Source organism: Ursus arctos, unplaced genomic scaffold (genome assembly GCF_023065955.2).
Source record: "Ursus arctos isolate Adak ecotype North America unplaced genomic scaffold, UrsArc2.0 scaffold_12, whole genome shotgun sequence".
Lineage (NCBI taxonomy): Eukaryota > Metazoa > Chordata > Mammalia > Carnivora > Ursidae > Ursus > Ursus arctos.
Window position 1 is genome coordinate 62,958,784 of NW_026622786.1, and position 21,733 is coordinate 62,980,516.

The 21,733-nt window shown below is 56.6% G+C and overlaps 1 protein-coding gene across 1 annotated transcript in view; it reads left to right on the forward strand.

The window, feature by feature from the left end:
* Positions 1-21,733, forward strand: part of LRP8 (LDL receptor related protein 8) — a 78,985-nt gene that overhangs the window by 21,217 nt on the left and 36,035 nt on the right. The window contains exon 3 of the mRNA XM_048220609.2: positions 14,443-14,565. Coding sequence (XP_048076566.2) covers positions 14,443-14,565 — 123 coding nt within the window. The remainder of the gene's footprint in view (positions 1-14,442; positions 14,566-21,733) is intronic.

Below are 21,733 nucleotides of genomic sequence, written 5' to 3' on the forward strand. Positions count from 1 at the left end.
AATGTGGTTTGTATCTTGGCCTGTACATTCTACGTAGATAGAAAAGACCCAGCCTCGAGATTGCATGCGCTCATTCACTCACTCGTTCATGCCATACGCATTCCCTAAGTGTCCCCTTGGTGGCCACTGTGAAGACGTATCCCGCCTCCAGTGAGTTGTGAGTCTGGTGGGGAAAGATAGTCAAGTGACAACAATACAGCATGGTGAGTCTGAGACCGAAAGAGGCCTTGGCTCCCATGTGGGGGCATGGAAGACTTCACAGTAGAGTGGGGGAATGTCCAAAGAACGAGGAAGATGTGCCTGCAGGATCCCCTGGCCCCCCAGCCTCCCGTGGGCTCGACCTTGGACAGGCTCATCATTCACCCAAAAACGGGCAATGGAGCACCTTCCAGCCACCCTCCCCGATGCGGCTCTCCAAGGGCGAGCCTGTCTACTTACACGTGGAAAAACCAAGTGAGAAAGAACCAGGAGGCCCAGGACAACAGAGACCAGGTCTCCTGAAGCCCTTTAATAACCATAACAAGAACTTCTTGAGGGCCTGCTGTGTACAAAGCCTGGGAGTGGGGGAGCAGCTGAGAAAAGTTGTACATTCCATCACTGAACATTTTCTAATATTTCTATTTTCTGACATATTAGAATATCCTGAATATCTTCTAGGTGTCGGGCCCTATGTCAACTGGTAGACATATCGTACAACCTACCTGCAAGTCAGGATTCACCCATCACAGTTTTAGATGAGAAAACGCAGGCTCTGAGAGTCAAGTAACCTGCCAGTGGTTACACAGCTACTCAGGGGAGAATCTAGGATTTGAGCCCCGGTTCCTTAACCTGCTCCTAGTGGGAGGGGGGCCATAGTGGGCAGCAGACCAGCATTGGCCAAACCTCTGCGCTCGGAAAAACTGTCTACTTGAAGAAAAGGCAGAGGTGGGTGGAAATCCTGGGGCCGTGGGCATGCTCAGAGAGCAGCCCGTTCCAGAAGTGGCTTTCCTTCCACCCAAGCTGTGTTGGGACCTATCTTGTTGGGGTTACCATGCTGGCTCAGAACCTCAGGGTGAGGGGTTTTCGAGAAGTGCCAGAGGCGGCCAAGGTTGGAGTCAGGGCACCACTGGGATGTGAGGATCTGCTGGGCACCTGCCCCACTCCCTCTCTCCACTTGCCTCCCATAGCCCCGTCTGTCTCCTTCTGCCCAGATTCGATCCAGAAGCCTCACAGCTGTCCTGCTGGGCCCCTGGCTGGAGGCATTGAGCTGTGGCCCATGGCCGTTAACTCTGTCCACGCTGCGTGCCCCATGGCTGGCCTCAGATAGGTGGGTGGTCTCGGCCAGAGCCCTGAGCCCCAGCTTTGCAGGACCAGCACCCCGACACATGGCCAACTCCAAGGGTCTTAGCAAACTGCAGGGCTTGCCAGCAGCTAGCAGGACACCCAGTACACAGTAGGCCCCCTGCTTGATTCTTTTGGCTTCTAGCAGCAGAGATCTAAGAATTTGCAGTTAGCATGGGGGATCATCAGACCCTCCCTTGGTCCCTCCCAGAACACAGGACTAAGGGTGTGTGCTGGACATGGGGAAGCCCTGGGGGCCCTTGCAAAGAGCTCTCCCCGAAGGGCACCTGGGGACCCCCTCTGCCCTGAGCTCTTTGCCAAATGGTCCAGTGGCAACGCGTGGGCCTGCCTTTCCTCCCCGACTCTGGCACAGCCGTCTCCCAGGAAACGGGGAATTTTCCTTCATTCCCATCATTAGGGTGCCAGGGCAAACAAACAGCCTAATCCAGATGAGCCCTGGGCCACAATCACATTCTCTTTTGGGGTTTTCCCTTTATTTCTAGCAATTTCGAGAAGACTGAAGTAATCGGTGTCCCGTGCAGGTTAGTAGAATTGCTGCCTTCCCTGTATTACGCCTTAATCTCCTTTACCGCGTAGCAAGTTGGAATTAATCGCCCCTCTCCTTCCTTTTTTCCCACCGAAACCTATTACCAGCCTGTCTGGTGGTTAAAGTCACTTTGTGGCAGCTCTTGGCTTCTTTCCACTTCCCTAGGAATCTTTCCGACCAGAGCCAAAGAACAAGGAGGGGTGAAAAACCCATTTGTACAAAGTGGGGGTCTCCTGTTGAGAACTTATTTCCCTCTCTGTTCAAGAGGAAGGAACGTGTCCAGCCTCCAGCCGGCACAGCTGACTGAGTCCCCTGTCGCTGAGAGCATTCAAGAAGGCAGAATGGCCATATGTCAGCGCTGGGAACAGAGGATTCCTATACAGGTTGGGGGAAGGGGCAGGCCTTTGCCACTCCTGGCGCCTGGATTAGAACCTTCTAGGGTTCTGTTCTCTGTCTGGGAATTTAAGATTCTCTCTGTGATTTCAAAGTTGGCCAGATTCTGTGCACCCACAGTCCTAACATGGGGCCATTTGGGTTTAAGTACTTTTAGATTGTGTGTGTTAAGATTCTAAGGTCCTCTCCTGGAATCGAAGATTCTATTCAGCGATTCTGAGGCTGTTTTCTGACTTGCGAGCCTCCGAAGCTGCAGTTTTGCCCTGTGACTGGGTCTTGGAAAGGAGTGTAATTGCTTTGCTGAGGCTGCCTTGGGAGCGTGATCGCCGGGTGGCTAGGCCCACCCTGGCCTCCGTTTCCCCAGTTACGAAGTATAAGGTTTGGACCACATAGCCTCTAGGACCTGACTTCCAGGTATGTTCTGCCTGTAGTCCTCGTTGATTCCTTCTGAGCCTAACCACCCCCAACACCCCATTGCCCCTTCTGCACTGGCCACCTCCCGGCACCTCAGGGGACCCAGGATGTTCTCCTGTCCGGACCAAGCCCCTTGTCTACTTGCCCCAGCCTTCTCCCCTTCCAGCAGGAAGGCAACCTGAGCTTTCCTCCAAACTCCCAGCAGGAAGGTCAGTCTGGGAGAGGGTAAGAAACAAGAAAGTCATCGTCAAGAGCTCCATTGCCTTTGTGCCCTGTATTGTTCAACATAAAATTTCAACATCTACAATCTCCCATGATGTGTGCCCCCCAAGGGGTGTAGTTGTTGTTAGTCCCATTTCGTAGGTGAGGGAACTGAGACTTGGTGGTGAAGTAACTCATCCATAGTCACACTGGGGGTCCCGGGACGCTGAGGGGTCTGCTCTTGATGCAGCCGCAGGCCGCCCCCCAGCCGAAGCTGAACAGGACAGCAGCAGCCCGAGGTGGGCGGTGTGATGAGGACACTTGGGGGCCCCAGGGCCAGCTCCCCCAGGAAGCTGCTGGGCAGGGTCGTGGCTTGTACATTCCCCCTTCCTGCCTGACCCAACCCCTTGGATGTTGAAGGGCTTCAGAGAGTGGACCCCATTTCCTTCCAAATGTGCCAAGAAGCCAAAAAAGAAACTGCCTTCTCCATCTGCTTTTAGAATCTACCTTTTACTTCTGATCACACAAGGTTTCTCAGAGAGGCTTCCCCAGCCCGCACTGCTGCCAGCCAAAATCACCCCCTCTTGGAGGTCCAGCTCTGGGCTCCCAGCTGTGCCCTCTGCCCTGCCAGCAGTCCCCACGTGCAGAGAGGGGCACTGGTGAGGGCTGCGACCCCCAAGTTCAGTGTCCTTGTTTTCAGCCCGAGGCACTGCGATTCAGCAAAGGGAGATGGCTGTCTGAGGCCACACAGCAGCCTCACCACCTCGATTTCCTTGTAGAACATTAGCGATAAAATGGCTGGGTTCCGGTCCTGCTCAAGCCCTGTGACTTGGGACAATCCATTGCCTTTCAAGGGTTTTGCTGCCTCATGTCTCAAAGGGGTTGATGACCCGCCACCCTCTGCCACCTCGTAGCGCTGCTGTGGGGAGCCAGGCCCAGGAGAGAGCTGGGGGCAGGGGGCAGGGGGCAGGGGTCGTGAACATGCCCTCAGCACCACACCCACTCAGGATCTTAGTGCTGCCCATTCCCTTTGGACTCTGCTGAGTTTCCAGCTAGATAGTCTCCTTGTCCCTAGAACAGCCCCCCAGTTCCCCCTCCCAGGACTGCTGCTCTGGGGACCCTCTTTTCAGGTCCCTTGCCCTCTCTCCGTGGAGCACCTGCCCAGAACCACGTACATCCTCTGCTGTCCTTGTCACCCAGCAGCACCCCTGCTGCCCCTCCTGGAAGCAGGTGCTGACTGCGCTCAGCCCTGCCCCCAGGCCTGGAGAGCCCTTCATCTGTCCCTCCCACTCTGGACCTGGTGAGGTGCCTAAGGCAGGCGCAGGAGGGACACACGTGGAAAACCTGACTCCTATCTCCTCCCGTGTCTAGATGAGGAGACTGAGATGCCAGGAGGGTCAGGCATTTGTCCAAGGTCACCACAGAGGCCAGGGGAAGCCTGCAGTAGTGTGTCCAGGGCTCCAAGGCCCAGGCCACTCAGAAGCTCCTCCCCGCACCCCCAGCCCGGGCCTGGGTTTGTGGAACTCCTCCCCCAGGGAAGCCCTGTGAAGGGCTTTCCTATAGCCAAGGGCCCAGCGACGATGAGGCCCGAAGGGTCTGCCTCTCCCTGAGGCCGGCTTCGTGGTGGTAGCTGAGCCACGTAATGCTGGCTGACCAAGCCATTGGGATGACTTTCTGAGCGCACTCTGCTCGGGTCTGGTGGCCGGGAGGCCTCCCCAGGCCATCGACAGGGAGACGAATGCTGTCCAGCAAGGCTGCTCAGCTTCACCTCATTGCTGACGGCCAAGGAGGCTGTAGCCTGGAGGGACTTGCTACGGGCACTGCCCACACGTGCGGCAACGTCAGCAGCCCGTGGGAAGGGAGTTTGTGAGTGCTTTCCCTTAGCGCTCTGGGCCTCCACTCCTCTCTGCCTTGTTGGAGGGGGAGGCGCTGTCAGACACCATCGGTAGTACAGGCCTGGGGCGCCTGGGGCTCGGTGGGTTGGGCGTCCAGGTCTTGATTTCGGCTCCGGTCATGATGTCAGGCTCCACCCTCGGCTTGGAGTCCGCCTGAGATTCTCCCTCTGCCCCACCCCCTGCTCGTGCGCTCCTCTGTCTCTCTCTCTCCCTCAAATAAATACATCTTTGAAAAATGTAGTAGGTGCTGGAGCTGGTCCCGGTCCCGGTCCCGGGGAGAGTTTGCCCGGGGAGGTGGAAGAAGCCCCCCCTGCCCCATGGAGCAGCACAAGTAACGGAAGCTGGCGGGGGTGGGGTGGGGTAGGCCACCGTCTGTCCGTGACCTCTGAGTGGATGTGGAAGCCCACGGAGCCAGGGAAAGGCCAGAGCAGGTAGTGGTGGAGCTTGAGGTCCTCGTGAGGATCGTGCTGAGACACGTGGTCGACTTCTCGGGGAGATGGAGCCTGGCAGGGAGAGGACGCCAGCGGAGCAGTGGCTGAGCCCCGCGGTGGGTGGAGAGCCACTGGGGACGGAGCCGCGGTTCCCTCCCTCTAGCAACCTCGCTCGGGGCCTTGTGGTGGGTCATCCCATACCTCTGAGGGAAAGGCACGTAGGGATCCTCTTCTCCAATCCAGCCATGCCGTGGAGGAAGGGAGAAGGCACGCAGGAGGCAGGACTTCTGCCAGGACTCCTGGGCCAGAGACGATGAGAGCCTGCGTGGTCACCGGGCTGGGCCGGTGGGGCACCTCTTAGGAAGTGCTTCTCCTAGCAGCCTAACTGGTGAAAGCGTTTGCATTTTCCACTTAGCCAGGGCCACTGCCTGGTAGGTCGAGAGTGCCACATCAACGTGACCGTGGGGGCCCGGGCGCTGACTGCCCCCTCCCAGATAGGCCAGGGTCGTAACTCCATCATTCACTCCCTGACCACCAGCAAGCCCAAGCCAGGCCATTGCCCCAGGCAGTGCAGGCCCGTTCTGTGTTCTTGGACCCCTCTGGCTTGGCTTTCTTGCCCCTGACTTCAGAGTTCTGCCCAGGGAGCCCCAGGTTTCCCGACTTGAAATCGGTGTGGATAGAGGTAGCAGAGCCCAGCGCGGTCTGTTGGGTGTCACCCAGCATGTTGGTGGCAGAGCCTGGCTGGAGTGGGATCTGGAGTCTTTTCTTCAACTGCAGAAGAACTGCCCCTTCATCCATCGGTGGCTGGTGGTAAGAGAACAGGGCCTGGAAGCTGGGAGTCCTTGGTGGGCTCCAAGATCGGCCCAAGGGAGGCGGGGCCGTGGACGCCCAGCTCAGGTGACCTGGCTGGGCCTAGACCGGAAAGTCCCCTGCTGAGAGGAGGCTGAGTCCCCACTGGGGCCAGCTACCTGCTCTCCACCTGAGTGGAGGGGCAGTGTGCAGCTGGGAGCCAGGCTGGACTCTCCTGGAGGTCATAGAGAGTTTCCCAGCCATGCCTCCTGCCCTCGGAGACTTCTACTCTGAGGGTACCGTGAGTTTCCCTCTAGCTGTGTCCTTGGCCCTAAAATCCCAGTGCCAAGTGGGTGGCCCAAATCCAGGGTGGGAGCGGCCTGAGCTGTGTGCCACCTTATCATCTAAGCAGCACCCTTCTTGTGATGTTTGGTCCTTTTGCAGGCACCAGCCAGGGACCCCTGCAGATCCCATTCACCTCTCCCCCACACCCATCTTCCCCCACCCCTACAGCTGTCGCTGGCTCAATACCTCCTGTGTCCACAAATCACTGTGACAGTTAGACCCCTTTGTCGTCTGCCCCCTCGGAGACGCTCATCTCCCCGTGGCGACAGGGAGTCCCACATACCCCAGCAAGGGCTTGGACCTCCCTTGGTGACAGTGGGGCTGGGGGCCGGCAGTGTCTGAGAGCAGCTATGATGTGCTGGGGCCCAGAAGAGGGACCGGGCTGTGAGAAGCCCTAGGTGACCCTTTTGGAGGGACAGCAACACCTCTGTCATAGAGCAATAGACCCAGGTTTTTAGCTGGAGGGCGTCCTTAAAGATTTCTTCACACAAGGAGACTGAGGCACAGAGTGAGAAGAGGTCACACGGCCCATCAGAGGAGCGGGGCCGTAGATACTGTCCGAGCACCCACTTGGCATCAGACCCTATGTGAGGGGGACGCCGGGATGAAGGAAACGATGGGCATGATGGGGAAGCACTGGCGTGCCACCGGGCGAACACCCGGGCTGAGGATGTTGAGGAAAGAGCCCTGGACCAGCGGAGATGGGGCTAGGGTTCAAGTCTGGCCAGGAAGGCCTGCTCAAGCCCTCCCCCTGTCTGGAGCTCCCCCTTCATCCTCACCTAGCGGATGGCATGTCCCTCCAGGGGCCCCCAGCAGAGAGTAGTATGGAGACACCATCTCTTCATTTAGAACAAGGTGGTGTCGGCAGCCCATGAGCAACATCTGTGTGCTCTGCCACAGAGGACCATGGGATACCGCGCTGAACCTGACACTCCCTGTGCTGCCTCTCCTCCAGCTGGGGAATCTGGCCCAGCCCAAGTACCGCCTCCTCCAGGAAGACCTCTCTGTGGCGGCCTCCCATCCAGTCCCGCCTCCAACCTCCCAACCTTCCAAACCTCATTGCCACACCTCGTGTTTGTTTTTGTTTGGTCTTAGGATCTGGACGGGTTAAAAAATGTGTGGCTCCTTAGTGGAACGGGTTGGAAGTGGAGGAAAGAACCTAGAAGATTTTGAGAGCAGTTGCCCAATTTAAAAAGCGAAGATGCCCTTACTGGAGAGCGGGCCTCCCAGGCTTACTGCTTCATTCTTTTGTCTTCTCCCTCAGACCCTTCCTGTGTCCCCCGCTCTGCCCCCAACTCCCACCCCCAGCACCTGCTGCTGCTTCATTTCCTCTTTCTCCCCAGGTGGGATGAGAGGGTAGTGGAGAAAGCTCACTCAGATGTCACCTGCTGATGGATGGTGGTGGCCTGAGGCCCCGGAGCCTGCTGGGCAGCACAAAGCCGGCAGCCAAGCCCCGCCCACCACGCTTCGTGGGCGTTGGGACACTGTGGGAACCGTTTGCCTTTCCTGCACCGCCAAGAACCTTGAGTCTGCTTGTCAGCATGTGGGGACGCTTGGATCCAGAGATACAGTGCCTTGCAGGGATGGAATTGGAGGCCATCCCCAAGCTTATGGACAAGTGTGACTCATGCAATGACTGTCCTGGAGTCCCGTCACGGGGCTGAGGGTGAGCGGATCAGCGTGTGCTTAGAACCTTGGCTTCTTAGAGGGTTAGAATCTTAAATCCTCCGAAGCTGTTCTAAATGTTACATCAGACCCAGGGGATCTTTATTTTTATTTTTTTAAGATTTTATTTTTAAGTAATCTCTACATTCAACATGGGCCTTGAACTTATAACCCCGAGATCGAGAATCCTGTGCTCTACCGACTAGCCCACCAGGCGCCTGGACCCACAGGAATCCTTAAACAGAGGTTTCTTAGGAACATCACATATCTGGGGAGGTCAGGGTTTGAACCCACTGCTGCTGGGCCCCAAAGCTGCTAGGGATGGGCTTTGAGCCCGCCCCCCCCCCACCCAGGGCCTGTGGGTTGGGGAAACTCTTCAGGGGGTGATGGGGAAACAGCCAATGGGCTCTCCCCTCACCCTCTCCCAATAAGCAGGGCAGCTTCATGTTTGCCTGTTTCATATGTTGGGGTTTCACTTGGGAAAAGGGTACCTCTGCTTAAAAATAGAGAATAAAGTTTTCCAGGCCCTGCGCTGCCTGCGGTTCCAGTGCCAGGACCTGCCACAGCCTGAGAGGGTGGCTCTGGCCAGCGGGTGTCAGGGCAGGCAGACGGGGGGCCTCCCGGGAGGGGGTGCAGGTTGCTCTGGGCCACAGTCTCCTCCCCCTCTCACTCCTGCTGTGTTGTTGCTGCAGCCGGAGAACACTCTGGGTCTGTCGTCCCGTTGACTGGGGTGACAGTTTAATAGTAGCTTCCTGGGCTGTCATTTAAATCTGCCTGCCAGGTTAGTAGGCCAGGGGCGGGCTGGCACGCCCCCTGCCCCCACCCCGGATCCTCATTCTGCTGGCAGTGGTTGTCCTGGCGATGCCAGGGCCTGGCGAGCTCTGCAGTAGGGTAACTGTGGGGGGAGCAGCCCTTTCATCTCCCCGACCCGGGTACAAGTGGCCCAGCTGCCTTAGGGCTGGGCTGCAGGGCCAGAGCCAAGCCAGGGGGTGCTGGTCCAGGCTTGGGAGATGAAGGGGGAACAGACTAGTCCCTCCGTGCCCTGGGAGGGGAAGGGACCTACGCAGGTGCCCCAGCAGCTATGTTGAGCTAGAATCCACCTTGCCTATGGGTCTCTGCTCTGCCCTCAAAGAATATTCCCTGGGGCCCACGACCTGTCTGCAGAAACCTGAGGGCCTGCATTCCTGACATCTCTCCCATCTGTCTGTCCCATGTGGCCTGATACCAGTGTCCCCTCCCCTGCTCTTCTCTGCACAAGTCCCTGCTCTGAGGACTGGGGTCTCCCCTTCGCTTCACTCTGGGCCAAGTGCCCTGTGAATACCTTCTCCTATTTTTCATGGCTTGGTGGAGCTGGCCCAGAGACAGAAGACTGGGTACCAGCTTCCGTTGTGTGACCATAGGCCAGTCTTTGCCCTCCCTGGGCCTCATCTTCTTATCTGCAGGATGAGGGACTTGCACGACAGCTTATTTCCTCAGATGTGGTTCATTGGCCTGCTAGTTTCTTGGGAAATTAATAGATACATCATCTAAAAAGGAAGTTCTTTGGCTAAAGATGTTTGGGAAGTGCTGGAAGAAACAAAGTCAATCCAATATCTGCAGGCCTTCTCAGGACCTTTTGTAAGCCAGTGGGCATCATGAATCTCCGAAGGAGGAAAATAGCAAGTCTTATCCGAAACCTCTGGGTGGATGGCTACCCCTGCTCTCTGTGCTACCCTTTGCCTCTCTCTTTCTCTGCTAGGGGCCAGCCATCTGTCTGACACAGTCTCGCCAAATCCTGAAGGAAGCCCAGGCAGCTTACAGAAGGAAGCCCAGGCAGCTTAAAGACATGGGTTTTGTTGGCTGCTAAGCAGCAGCCCCTGTGCTTAGCAGAGGCTGGGTGAGCTCAGGGAAACGGGGCCTCTGAGGAACAGCTTGGTGCCAGGCCAGGTCAGTTGGCCACCAGCCTAGGGGAGTTCCCAGGTCCCTTGCCACTTGCCTCCTGTCCAGCCCCAAATTGCCATCGTGCTGGCTCCTCCACACCCCAGACCCTGTTATCCCATTTCTTGGAATGCCCTTTGTCGCTCTCGTCACTCCCATGGTTTGGCTGACTCCTTTTCCTTGAACACGGTCCCCTCCTTCAGGAAGCCTTCCTTGATTCCTGGGCTGGGTCAGGTGACCCTCCCCTGGCTTCCTGGCCACACGGTGGGACTGAGAGTCAGAATAACAGGGCGCAGAGGCAGCCCTCCCACAGACACGTGCTGGATCCGACCAGCCGTTTTCTGTGGCCCCCTGGTTCTCTGGCTGGCGAGGGAGAGCTGCCTAGGGACCTTCCAGCCCCTGGGCTCTGACGTGACAGAGCTCTGGTTGCCAAAAGGAATCCACACCAGGCAGCTCCACCTGGCAGCCCTGACTGATCTTCGTTTTGAAGCCCCGTCTGCACTGGGGCTGCTGGCTGAGTGTGGGTGGGGAGACAGCAGCGTGAAGGATGCGTGTTGTCTCAGGGAGGGAGGCCTCTGGGGGTGGAGAAGCTGGGAGGTGCTGAGTGATCATAATAATTTCACAAGATCATAGACTCTGAGTGTTGAGCGGGACTTAAGACTTAGTTGGCACCACACCTCCATCCCCAGATGGGGAGGCAGGCCCTATGTGACTGGTGGGCCCAGGCTCACACATACAGCGGCCGGGGCTGCTGACTTCCCACGCCTCAAACTGGCACCTTTGTGCTTTTCAGTTTATAAAGTTCCAACACCATCCTTAGCCCATTCGCTTCCCACAACCTTGTGTGTTTGGCGAAGCAGCGATATAATCTCTGAATGTAGATGAAGAAAGTACGGCTCAGAGAAGTTGTGTAACTTGAAAAAGGTCACACAGCCCATATATAGCAGAGCAGAGTTTGACTGACCGCGGAGTGTCTGATGTCTTCCTCTGCCTGTGTTCTTGTTATAAGTGGCAACGCCTACCTCCTTTGTCCCGGATTTCCCATTCTCCCCAACTCTGCCCTGGGGTCGGCTCCTCCCTACCGCCCTCTGGAATCCCAGATCCTTTGTGGCAGCCCATCTGTTGCCATGGTACCAGATTATGATGTCGCAGACCCTGGATGACTGTGCACAGCTCCTGGGCTGTGGAGTACAGGGGCTCACAGAGGTGGGCATTGTCCAAGGGGCACACTGGCATGGAAGGAAATAAATCCCTGGAAACAGGGGGCCACGGCCTCAAGCCCAGCTAGGGAATCACCCTGGGAGTTGGAGCCAAAGCCAGGAATGGGGTCTGGCGTGGCCGACTCTGACGGGCTTGAAAGTCCACTCAGCCCTCTTGCCTTGGCGGGGCTGGTGCAGCCTCATGGCTCTCTCAGGCTCATTACACTGAGCGACCCAACACGGGGATGCTCGCTGGGATCCCTGGCGAGAGCCCTTCTGCGTTTTGTCCTTGTACCGATGCTGCAGGGGAAAGCCACTACCCCCACCTGCCCAGAGAGGGAAGGAACGTGCCCAAGGTCACCCAGAGGGGTGTCTCACCTCTTGCTCTAAATCTTGCCATGGGGTTACACTTTCAGACAGGGCCCACTAAGGTGAAGGAGTCTGGTCCCCAACCTGAAAGCGTGCTGCCTCAGTTTCCTCAGAGTAGTCAATTAGCAGAGACAAGTTGTCACAGGCCCATGTTTATCGTGGCACACACTTCTGGGTACATTCCGGGGGAATACTTTATGTGGGACTTCTAAGCCATGTGGCTGACCTGCCCCATTGCCTCGTCCTGTGGCCCTGGGGACCTGGGAGGTATTTCACCAGTCACACTGCATTTGCTTTTCTGAGGTCCCCTTAGCCTGACACTGTGGAAGTGGCTGAGGGCCTTAGTGGAAAGAGCACAAGCTTTGGCAGCTGCCACGTGGAATTAAAGTCCCACTTCTGCCACCTACCACCCTCGGCTTCCTCCCTGAGCCTCGGGTTCCTCTTCTGTCGGGTTGGCTTCACAGCACTGCCAGGATGGATGTGAGGACTCACTGGGATAGTGGGTGAAAGGTGCCAGGCCAGAGCCAGGGTGGAAAGTGTCCAAACCGGTCATGACAGTGAACAAATCTCTTCTCCAGAACCCTGCCATGGGCCATCCATCCCTGAGGCTGCCACTTCCCGGGCCCGGTTGGCCTCGAGGCTGCCCTTCAGGACCACAGTGGTGCTTTGGCTGCCCTGGCCTCCTTGCCTGGTGCCTGCAGGGCTTGGCACCCTGGGGGAGGCCAGGCTCACTCCCAGGCTCCCAGAATGCCAGGGAGGAAAGGGTCTTTCAAGAGTGGCTGGCTGGCCGAGACCAGGGACAGAGCCCCTTCCTCACCTTCTTCGTCAGGGTTCCCTGCTCTTCTGGGTGCTGCCTGTTCGTCACTTGCCCTGAGCTCCTGGGGTCCCGGCACCGATGCAAGCTTATTGAATGCCGAACCAAAGCCTTCGTGGGGTTTTCCCACCTCATTGGGGCTTTTCTTCCACATCTGATGCTGCTGAGCGTTTTGTTTGGGGAGCCATGGTGGGGTGGCAGGGAATCTGACTGCGAAGCCGTATTGTGGCCCTGCTCCCACCCACATGTGGCCTTGGGCACCTGCTTAACACTTTCAGGCTGGGATGTTGTGTGTAAAACGGGGACATACGTGGCCCTTTGTCGTGGGGTTTCCTGGTAAAGTACCCAGCACAGAGACTGGCACACAGAATGTGCTTGGAGAAAGTTAGAACAGGATAAAGAGGACATTAGGATACACATTTCCTCTTTTCTGTGGACGCCGAGCTTCTTGTGGGAGGGATGCTCTGGTCCTCCTGTTAGAAAATGCCCCATGTGCTGTGGTTTATAACTGTACTTACTTTCAGATGATTAAGGGCAGTGATTTACCAGAAGGCGGTATCTGTATCTATTACCACACCAGCTGCTCGGTGTGGAGCTCAAGGAGGGCTGCTTGGGGTCCTGGGCTGGGAGGCAGGAGAACTGGCTCTGATCCCTGCCTTGCTGTATTTCCCTGGGCTAGCCCTGTTCCCTCTCTGGACCTCAGAGCCCCCCTCCCCCACCAAATCTGTAGGTAGGCAGATTCCTCTCGTTTCTTCTAGCCCTGCACAGACAGGTATTCCTCTAAAGAAAGCGTGAAGGAAACTCATTTTAGAATGCAGATGTCCTGCAAGGATTCCATTGAAAGGCAGAAATACGATAGATTTGGGAGACCCGGTGTCTGTCCCCAAATCCCTGCCAGGCTGTTCAGGGCCAGGGAAGCGGTCACATGGCCCCAGAGGCAGCCAGAGGGCCTGTGGGAGGAGTTACATAATCCAAGTCTGGCCTCTGGAAGAAGCTTCTGTGGGAGAAGGTGAGCCCAGCCCTAGAGGTGTGGGAGCAGAGGCTGGGCAGCCATGCCCTCGTTTGGTCCAGAGTCCCCACTGAGATCCACCCTGAGTTGGGCCCTGTGCCGAATCTGACAGAGTCCCCACCCTGGAGGAGCATCAGGCCAGTGGAGGGACAGGGAGAAGGGCAAACCACGTTGGCACCTGCCTTATTACCCCAATTTTGTTACCAGCTGTGAGATCTCAGTCTGCCACGTATGTCCCCCGCAAGAGTGGAGAACACCTTTGTCCTTTGCTTCTAACTAAGGCTCAAACCATAAAAACGGCAGGAGCTCTTGCTGACCGCGTCTTCGGGGCCAGGACCTCTTTCCATGTTCCTCATACATTGTAACTTGTTACTCCTCCTTAGAGCCTTGTTTTCTTCTTCCCATTATATAGATAAGAAAAGAGAGGCTCGGTGGTTAAGTAACACCCCCAAGGTCGCGCAGACTGAGAGAGGCAGAGCTGGGATTCAGAGCCCCCCGAGGAGCCTCACTTCCAGGGTGTAAGTGCCTCGAGAGCACTTTCTCTCGGGAGACTGGATGTCTCACCCAGCAGATGCTCTTTTCATCACTCCAAACAGAACATACCTCATTAATCTTGTCACAGAGTAATCATTTGCTTTTAGGATTCATTAGCAACAGCTCCCTGGTGCTTCTAGAGGGGCCTGGTTGGGGGGGAACAGCACAGGCCAATAAAGGGACTAAAAGATGGCCAAAGAGGCTGAAGTAACTGCCGCAGGTGATCAGGGAAAGCTTCCTGGGGGCGGTGGCAGTGGAACTGGACTTTGGGGGAAGAGGAGTAAGACAGGAGAACAGGCAGTCCCTTGGAGCATGGATCCTGGCGCCCTCGTTTTGACCTGAGCTCCTGAGCTTGGAGGCAGGGCCAGGTGTCACCTGTCTCCAGCTGACGCTCAGCAAATGCCTGAGGAATGAATAAGCACGTCTCTGCTGCCCTCCCTTGGTTGGCGAGGCCCTCTGTGGCCCCGTGGGGTGGTGGGAGGTCATGCGGTCCTGCTTTCAGACAGCGCACATCCTGGTCACCCCAGAGCCACCTGACTGTTTCCTAGAAAAGCCTCCTGGGCCCACCAGGCCCCTCACTCTCTTCTCCTTGCCCCACAGCCAAGAAGACCTGTGCGGACAGCGACTTCACCTGTGGCAACGGCCACTGCATCCCAGAGCGGTGGAAGTGTGACGGCGAGGAGGAGTGTCCCGACGGCTCCGATGAGTCTGAGACCATGTGCAGTGAGTTCTGGCCCTAGCGCCGGGGGGCGAGGCGGGGGCTCAGCTTCCTCATCAGATCCTCCTTGTTGGGTGGTTGGGAGGCTCAGTGGAGGTGATCTGTCCGATACAGCTCCAGACTGGCCTTGTGCCGCACCGTCGGGGGCTCCCGGCCAACGGCCAGGCGTATCCAGTACTGGTTTCTGCTGACTTCCTCACAAGCCTCTTGCAGCTCAGGCCCTGCACCAGGAGCTAGAAACAGCCCTTCTGCCCAGAAGCAGCCAGAGCGTATCTTTCGGGTCTCCCCTCAGCCTCCCCCACTATGTTTCTGGAGGACTCTGATCATAATTCTAACAGTACTGCTAACAGTGGGTGCCTATTAAGTGTTTACTGTGTGCCAGACACAGTGCTAGGCTCTTCGTGTGCACTAATTCATCATTCCCACAGCAGCCTTATGAGGCAGGTTCTGTCACTTTCTGAATTTTGCAAAGGAGGACACAGGCTCAGAGAAGTTGAGTGACTTGCCCGAGACCACCCAGCCAGGACTCTGAGGACCCAGCTCTTTCCTCTGCCCTGAGCCAGCTGAGCCCAGGAGCCCCGGCATCCATGGCAGGCTGGATGGCAGCAGAGGCAGCCAGGGGTGAGGCCGAGGGCCAGAGCCAGAGCCCCAGGCCCGCCTCCCACACTCGGGGCTTTGTCTCTCCTTGATTTCTTTTCCAGGCCCTAATCCTCAAAGCAAACTTACACCCGGCAGGTCATTCCGTGACATTTGTTAAATTAAAAAGGAGATGAGAAGGGGGCAGGGAAGGCCCCAGCGGTCCCTGAGGCAGAGCCTCCACAGAGCGAGACTGAAACAGAAGGTTGGTGGGGAGCACGTGGAGGAAGGCAGGGCTGGTGAGGACCCACGAGTCACAATCCCTGTCCTCAAGTCACAATCCCCGTCTTCTTTTGGGGTCACATTCGCCCCAGAGGCAGACGCGGGGACAATGGAGGCCCGCATCCCATCTAGGGCTGTGGCTGCTGATAACTGGGTTTCTTCGTCTCCTAGCAACAGAGCTACCAGCCTCCCCGTGAGAGAGAGAAAGGGGGAGAGAAAGGGAGAGCAAGAGCGACCCTGGCCCGAGACAGGAGGCCCCCTTGTCTCCTTGCACAGCTGTCTCTGCCTCCCCGGGCCAGGCCACAGGCCCTGTCCTTTTCTTACCCCCCAGGCAGCCAACCTGTCCTGGGGCCAGTCCAGAGCTTTGTCCTGACCTACAGAGGGCACAAAGCCCAGCCATGCCCACTGTGATTCTTATCCTCAGGGCAAGCTTGGATCCCTGTTTAGAGAGAAGGAAACTGAGGCCAGGATGGGTTTGGCCACTTGCCCAAGGCTGCCTGGCTAAAGAGGTGCAGAGCTGTATACAGCCAGGAGTGTGTGTTTGGGGAGGGGGCTATGGCCACAGTGGGCTGTGCTGGGAGTCCTGCAGTCAGCCAGCTGGGCCATCCCAGCGCCACTCCAGCGGTCGTCCTGGACACTGGGAGCAGCCGGGGAATGAGGGGAGCCTCAGCACGATTATTACTGGGGTCTGTCCTGCTGCCCGGGAGCTGTGTTCCCCCTTCTCCCCGTGTCTCTATCTCTTTGTGTTGATATCCCTCTTCATCTTCCATGCCCCAGCTCCAGGGCCCTGCCCACCCTGCTCTCTTGGACTGCTGTCCCCCTGCCTGCCATCCCCCCCGGCCCCGCCCAGCCTCCCTCTTGCCATCCCTCTCCTCCATGCCCCGCCCCATGTTTCCCTCTGTTTCTCCCTCTCGCTTATCCTAGCAGTTGCTGCCTTCCCATCCCCTGGTGGTGTAGGGGCCCTCCAGCCTCACCCCTCCTGCCTCCCAGGCCTGCTTTGTACCCACTATAAGGCACTGTTATTTGACAATTGAATAACTGGGGAAGTCAAGGGCCTTGCTTCCAAGACACACAGGTTGTTTGTGGCTGATCAGGCTTCTGTGATAAAAGACGGGCTCGTCAGGCTCTCTCTGAGGTTTGACAGAGTGCCCGTGGGAACAGGAGTCAAGACTGCACACTGAGAGTCAGGAGGCCCAGCCCTCCCCTGGGCTCTCCCAGTGAATTTGCTATGAGATCCTGCACACTTTCTCGTCCCTCTCTGGGCCCTAGTTTCTAACATCTCAGAATTCCAAAGACCATAATCTTAAAGATTCCCGGACTCTTAGGACCCCCTTTCTCCTAGCTAGGGCACAAGGCCTAGTATCCCACTTCTTGTGCAAAATTACATTGGTCAGAGGTGGGCATGGCCTGTGAGTGGGGGGGGCTGCCTGGAGGAGGTGGGCCAGGGTGGGACCTCAAGGGTCAGGCAGAATTTGGGGCAGTAAGACCTGGCAGCAGGCTAGCTCACTGCTTCCACACCAGATGGGAACCTGGTAGCCAACCCACTGCCCATTTAACTGGCATTACCATAGCAACCCCCAGGGTACCGGGTTTACCTCTATAGCCTACCAGGTTCCTAGGGACTATGCCAGCTCGAAGAAATATTACAGGCAGTAATAAAGCGTAGTGGGTTTGGTGTGTGATATATTTGGGTCCAGGTACTGTGAGACCTCAGATAGGTTGCCCAGTCTCCCTGAGCTCCAGTTTGCTCATCTGTAAAATGGAGTGATGGCACCTGCCTTACGGGGGTTACGAGGATGAAATGAGAAAAATGTGGCAAAGTGTTGGTGTTGGAGTAAGTGGCAGTGTTACTCTTACTACTGTATTTTGATTCCAGGTCCTCTCTTCCACATACAGCAATTTAAAATTTTAGAATAAGGGAGGGGGTCTGCATAGAGAGGGAAAGGGATTTGGGAGTATGTCCCCATTTTTGTGCTCCCCCACTATGTCGTCTGCCCCTCGCTAGCTGGGGTTTCTCCAGGCTCTCTTTCCTTCTGGTTCTGGGATTTGTGTCTCTCAAATACAGCCGGGAGTCACAGTAGGAAAGCCTGGGACATTTGCCTAATGAAAGTGGCATTTCAGTTCTAATTATGGCTCACTTGATTGGGGACGGCTTCTGACCCACCTTCAGGCATCTGATGGGAGGGGTACGGCGTGGGGGAGGGGAGGTTGGTTCAAGGTGAGTGAGTTGCAACTGTGGGTACTGCTTGCTTATTAAAAATGGGAATTTATTCATCATCTTAGAACCTTCCCACTGGAAGGGGGGGGCCTTTCCGAGGAACCAAGTGAAGTGCCCCTTCCTGCTGTATCCGGAAGTGGAGGCCCAGAGGCAAGTTAGAGGCTGACTGGCTAGGAGTACTTTGCCTGAGCCCGGGGGAAGGAGCTGGGTGTGACTGCCCCCCCCCACATGATGGGGTGGCCCCATGCCATGCTTCCTGGGCAGCAGCCGGACACTGGGAGCCCCACCGCCTGAGTCTCTGGCCCTCCTGGAGCTGGCCGTCCCCATCTGGAGGTCATCTGCCCTTAAGCCTCCTGTGTCCTGACACAGCAGATGTGGTCGCTCACTAAGCAGCCATCCAACACTTTCATTCTTTTACTCGACAGACATTTCTCTTTTTATTAATTTGTGAACTCATAAATTAGAGAATACCAGTGGATTGGATTTCTGGGGCAGGGTTCTCTGGGGATTGATAATGCCTACAGCCACTCCGGCGTGCCGTTCCAGGCCCTTGCCGGCTCTGGAGGGTTCCTGGTGTCTGAGAGACGGTGGGGTTCTTCATGCCCGCCTCTCAGAATCTCGGCGACACTTGACAGTGTGCCAGGACATTCCTCGGGGCGTCTTTCTCAGAGAGAGGCTTCCTCGCTGTGGGCCCTGTGGGCTGTGATCACGTGCACCCCCCAGGGACAAGACCAGGGCCCTTCCAGCCCCTTGCATTTGCATTTCATGAGATGAAACAGGAGCAACTGGTTTCTGAGATGGTTCCAGGCTCTGAGTGTTGAGATTTCCATGTTTCCTCATTTAAACCAGCTACCAACTCTAGGAGCTTACGTAGCCCCATTTTCAGACGGAGCCTTGGTGCAGAGAGAGTGAGTGACTGGCCGAAGGACCTGCATGCTAGTAGGTGGGTTCGGACCCAGGTGTGCCCAACTTTGAAACTCATTCATGCTCTTTCTCCTGCATCGTGCTGCCTGGGGGCCTTTGGCTTCAGTTGTCCTAAACGTGGACACCAGGCGGCCATGTTGCAGAACCTAGCTGAGTAAAGGCCCAGTGAGCCTCCTTCCTCTGGCGACCCGTCTCTGGCCCAGAGGTGTCGGGGGCACCAATGGGGCCTGCTTTTCTCATGGGCAGTGGTTACGTGTGGTAAGTTAAGCACTGTGGTTGGACATAAGAGACCTGGGCTGGAAGTCCAGCTCAGCCTCTCTCCACAGGACTTTGAGCAAACACCTTCCCTTCTCTGGGCTTGGCTCGCCTTGTCTATAAAATGGAGGTAGTCAGAGCACCTCCCTTCTGAGGAGATACTGCATATCAGTGCTTACCCAGACCAGCTCCCCAGGGCTAGACAGTGAGGAGGCCTGACCCCGGAGCCTGCAAAGTGAGGGTCCCATCCTAGCTTTGGGGAGGAGCTGTATGACAACAGGGGTGGTCAGGTTCTAGGAGAGAGAGGTGGTTGGGACACCTGGCATCCAGTAGCCTAGGCGGTCCCTTCCCCTCTTTGGGCTTTTGTCCCCTGTCCCTATAGTGGGTGCTCCTCGATGTGCTCTCTTGTGTCCTAGCCTTCCAGGACGGTGCCTTGGCTCTTTGCGGGTAGGAGGGCTGGTGTCAGGCCTTGCTGAATCCTCCAGAGCCTGTAATTAGAGCTGTCTATTTAAGGACACAGCAAATGTCTTATTAATTATAAAGAAAGGAAGCAGACAGATTGTTTAATCATTGTCCTTGCTGAAAGGTTATGCAATTAACTATATAAATATTCATTAAAAGTTCGAGCGGCTGCCTGCTGAACTGGGGTCTGCAGAACCAGGCCCCGAGAGGTGGGGAGGACGGTCAAGGGCCATTTCGGTCACCTGGGCGTTTGGGGCTGGTTCAGGCTACTCTTCCACCCACAGGAACATGCAGGGTTTGATGGAAAGGGCACGTTCAGTCAAAGGATCCTGGACTCTGCCTCTCACCTGCTGTGCATCTTTGGACCAGTTCCTTGATCTCTCTGAGCCTGTTTCCTCATCTGTCAAATAGAGTGCTTACCTGAAGGACTGCTGCCCTGCTCTACTCAGGGGGCGTTGCTATGATGATCTCTGTGAAGGGCACCCCTGGAGTTGGCACGCATAGCCTGAAGGGTCTGCTTAATCTGGGAGGTTGAGGGCCACATGGGAAATGGAGTAGCCTGACACACTGTGGGTGCTCAGTAAATATGGCTTCCTTCCAACTCCCCCGTGGAGTTTTGTTTCCTGAGGCCTGGCTCAGGGATAGATGGTCACCTTGTCCCTCTGTCTCATTGCTCTCTCAGGAACTTGCAGGCATACAGAATGCCCCTACCGCTTTTATGGGAGTGAATTTAAAAGAGATGACAGATTCTGTATCTTTTAGACTTGCAGAATGTTAACCCAGTGATTCTCAGATGAGGTGCGTGGGAATTACTGGGGCGGGGGCGGGGGTGGAGAGAGTTACAGGAATGCAGATTCCTGGGCTCTGCCCTCAAAGTCTGGATTCAGTCTACTATGAGCCGGGCCCCACAGCCCAACCTGCAGTCAGGAGTCTGGGAAACACCGGTCGGCTTCAGCTCCCTCATGTGCTTCCAGGGGTGCTGCAGTGTGCGGGGGATAGAGGGGCTCTGGAAGGGCCCCACCTCCCAGCTGCCAGACCTCCTTCCCCACTCTGCACTACGGCCCGAGGCAGCCTTTGTAAAAGATCTTTGAGCGTCTGCACTCTCTGAGGCTCTGCACAGCAGGTATTTGTGAAGGGGAATTTCTAGAAAATGAATCCCATGAATCCTATATTCCCAATGGGTTGTCTTATATGTTACGAAATGTATTCCTAGGGAGAACTCGGGTCCAAGGTACTCCTCTCCCTTGGCATAGTAGTTTCTGGGGGCCCTGCCTCCTGCACCTGCCTCTGCCCCATTTCATCCCTTTCTCCATCTCTTCTGCCCTGTCATCCCAGCTATGAAAGGCAGAGAAGGGGAAACTGGTCTGACATGAGGGGGCAGAACTGGGGGGGAGACGTGAGTGACCCCCTGCCGGCAGGTGCAACGGACTGCCGAGTGTGTGGCGTCCTCACTCCGTTCTTAGCAGCTGTGTGACTAGCACCCAGTGCTCAGCGCCAGGTCTGGTACACAGCAGCACTCAGGAGATACTCACCGAGGGACTAAACCAGTCCTCATCTGCTCGTTTGGAGAATAATAGTGGATAATCATTAGTGAGCACTGGGCTGGGCATTCTTCTAAGTGCCTTACAGACATTAACTTGGGAGTCGGAAGACTCCTCTGCTAGGGAATAGTATCATTTCCACGCTATGGGCACCGAGGTGAGGACTGTTGACTAAGGTCACGTAGCCAGTGAGCGACCGAACTCCTGCCCAGGAAGCCAGGTTCCAGAGCCCGTGCCCTCGGCCTCGACATCATCCTCATCCTGCCGGGCTCTGGCGCCATTAAGTGACCATCTAGCTCTGTGCCTGGCGCGTCCTAGAGACGACTGAGTTTACACCCTGGAAGGTAGCAGGGAGCCCGCCGCAGAGGTCTGAAATGCGTCTGCCACAGCGGGGTCTGTCACGTGGGTCATCCTGGGATGCTCAGGAGGAGAGCTGTCCCCAGCCCTGATCAGGGTTCTCATTCTTTCTCCCAAATTGAGAATCAACCCTGGGGCTCCAGGCCCCTGATTGAGGCAGCCTCTGATTGCTGCTGCAGTAATTATAGCTGTGTGGTCCCGCTGGGCCCTGCTGGGCCCTGCTGCACGCACAGCCCTGCTCTCAACAGCGGGCTCCGCACCATCGCTGGGGGAGGGGGCAGAAGGGGGAGGGCATACCGCGGGAGCTGCTGGGGCCTTAGTGAGCCCTCCAAGTGCACAGGTTCAGATCACGGAGTCACTGATGTGGAAGCCAAACTGAGGCCCAGTTGGGGCATATTTCACTCCAGGGCACGCGGCGGGGAAATGGCACAGAGGCAGGCAGGGCATGGCAGTTTCATGTTGCTAGAGCTCAAAGGGAAGGTTTGGAGAGTGGGAGGTGGGGCTGGTGAGGCAGACGGGTGGCTGGATGGAGGAGGGGCTTGAGTGCCTGGGACCAGG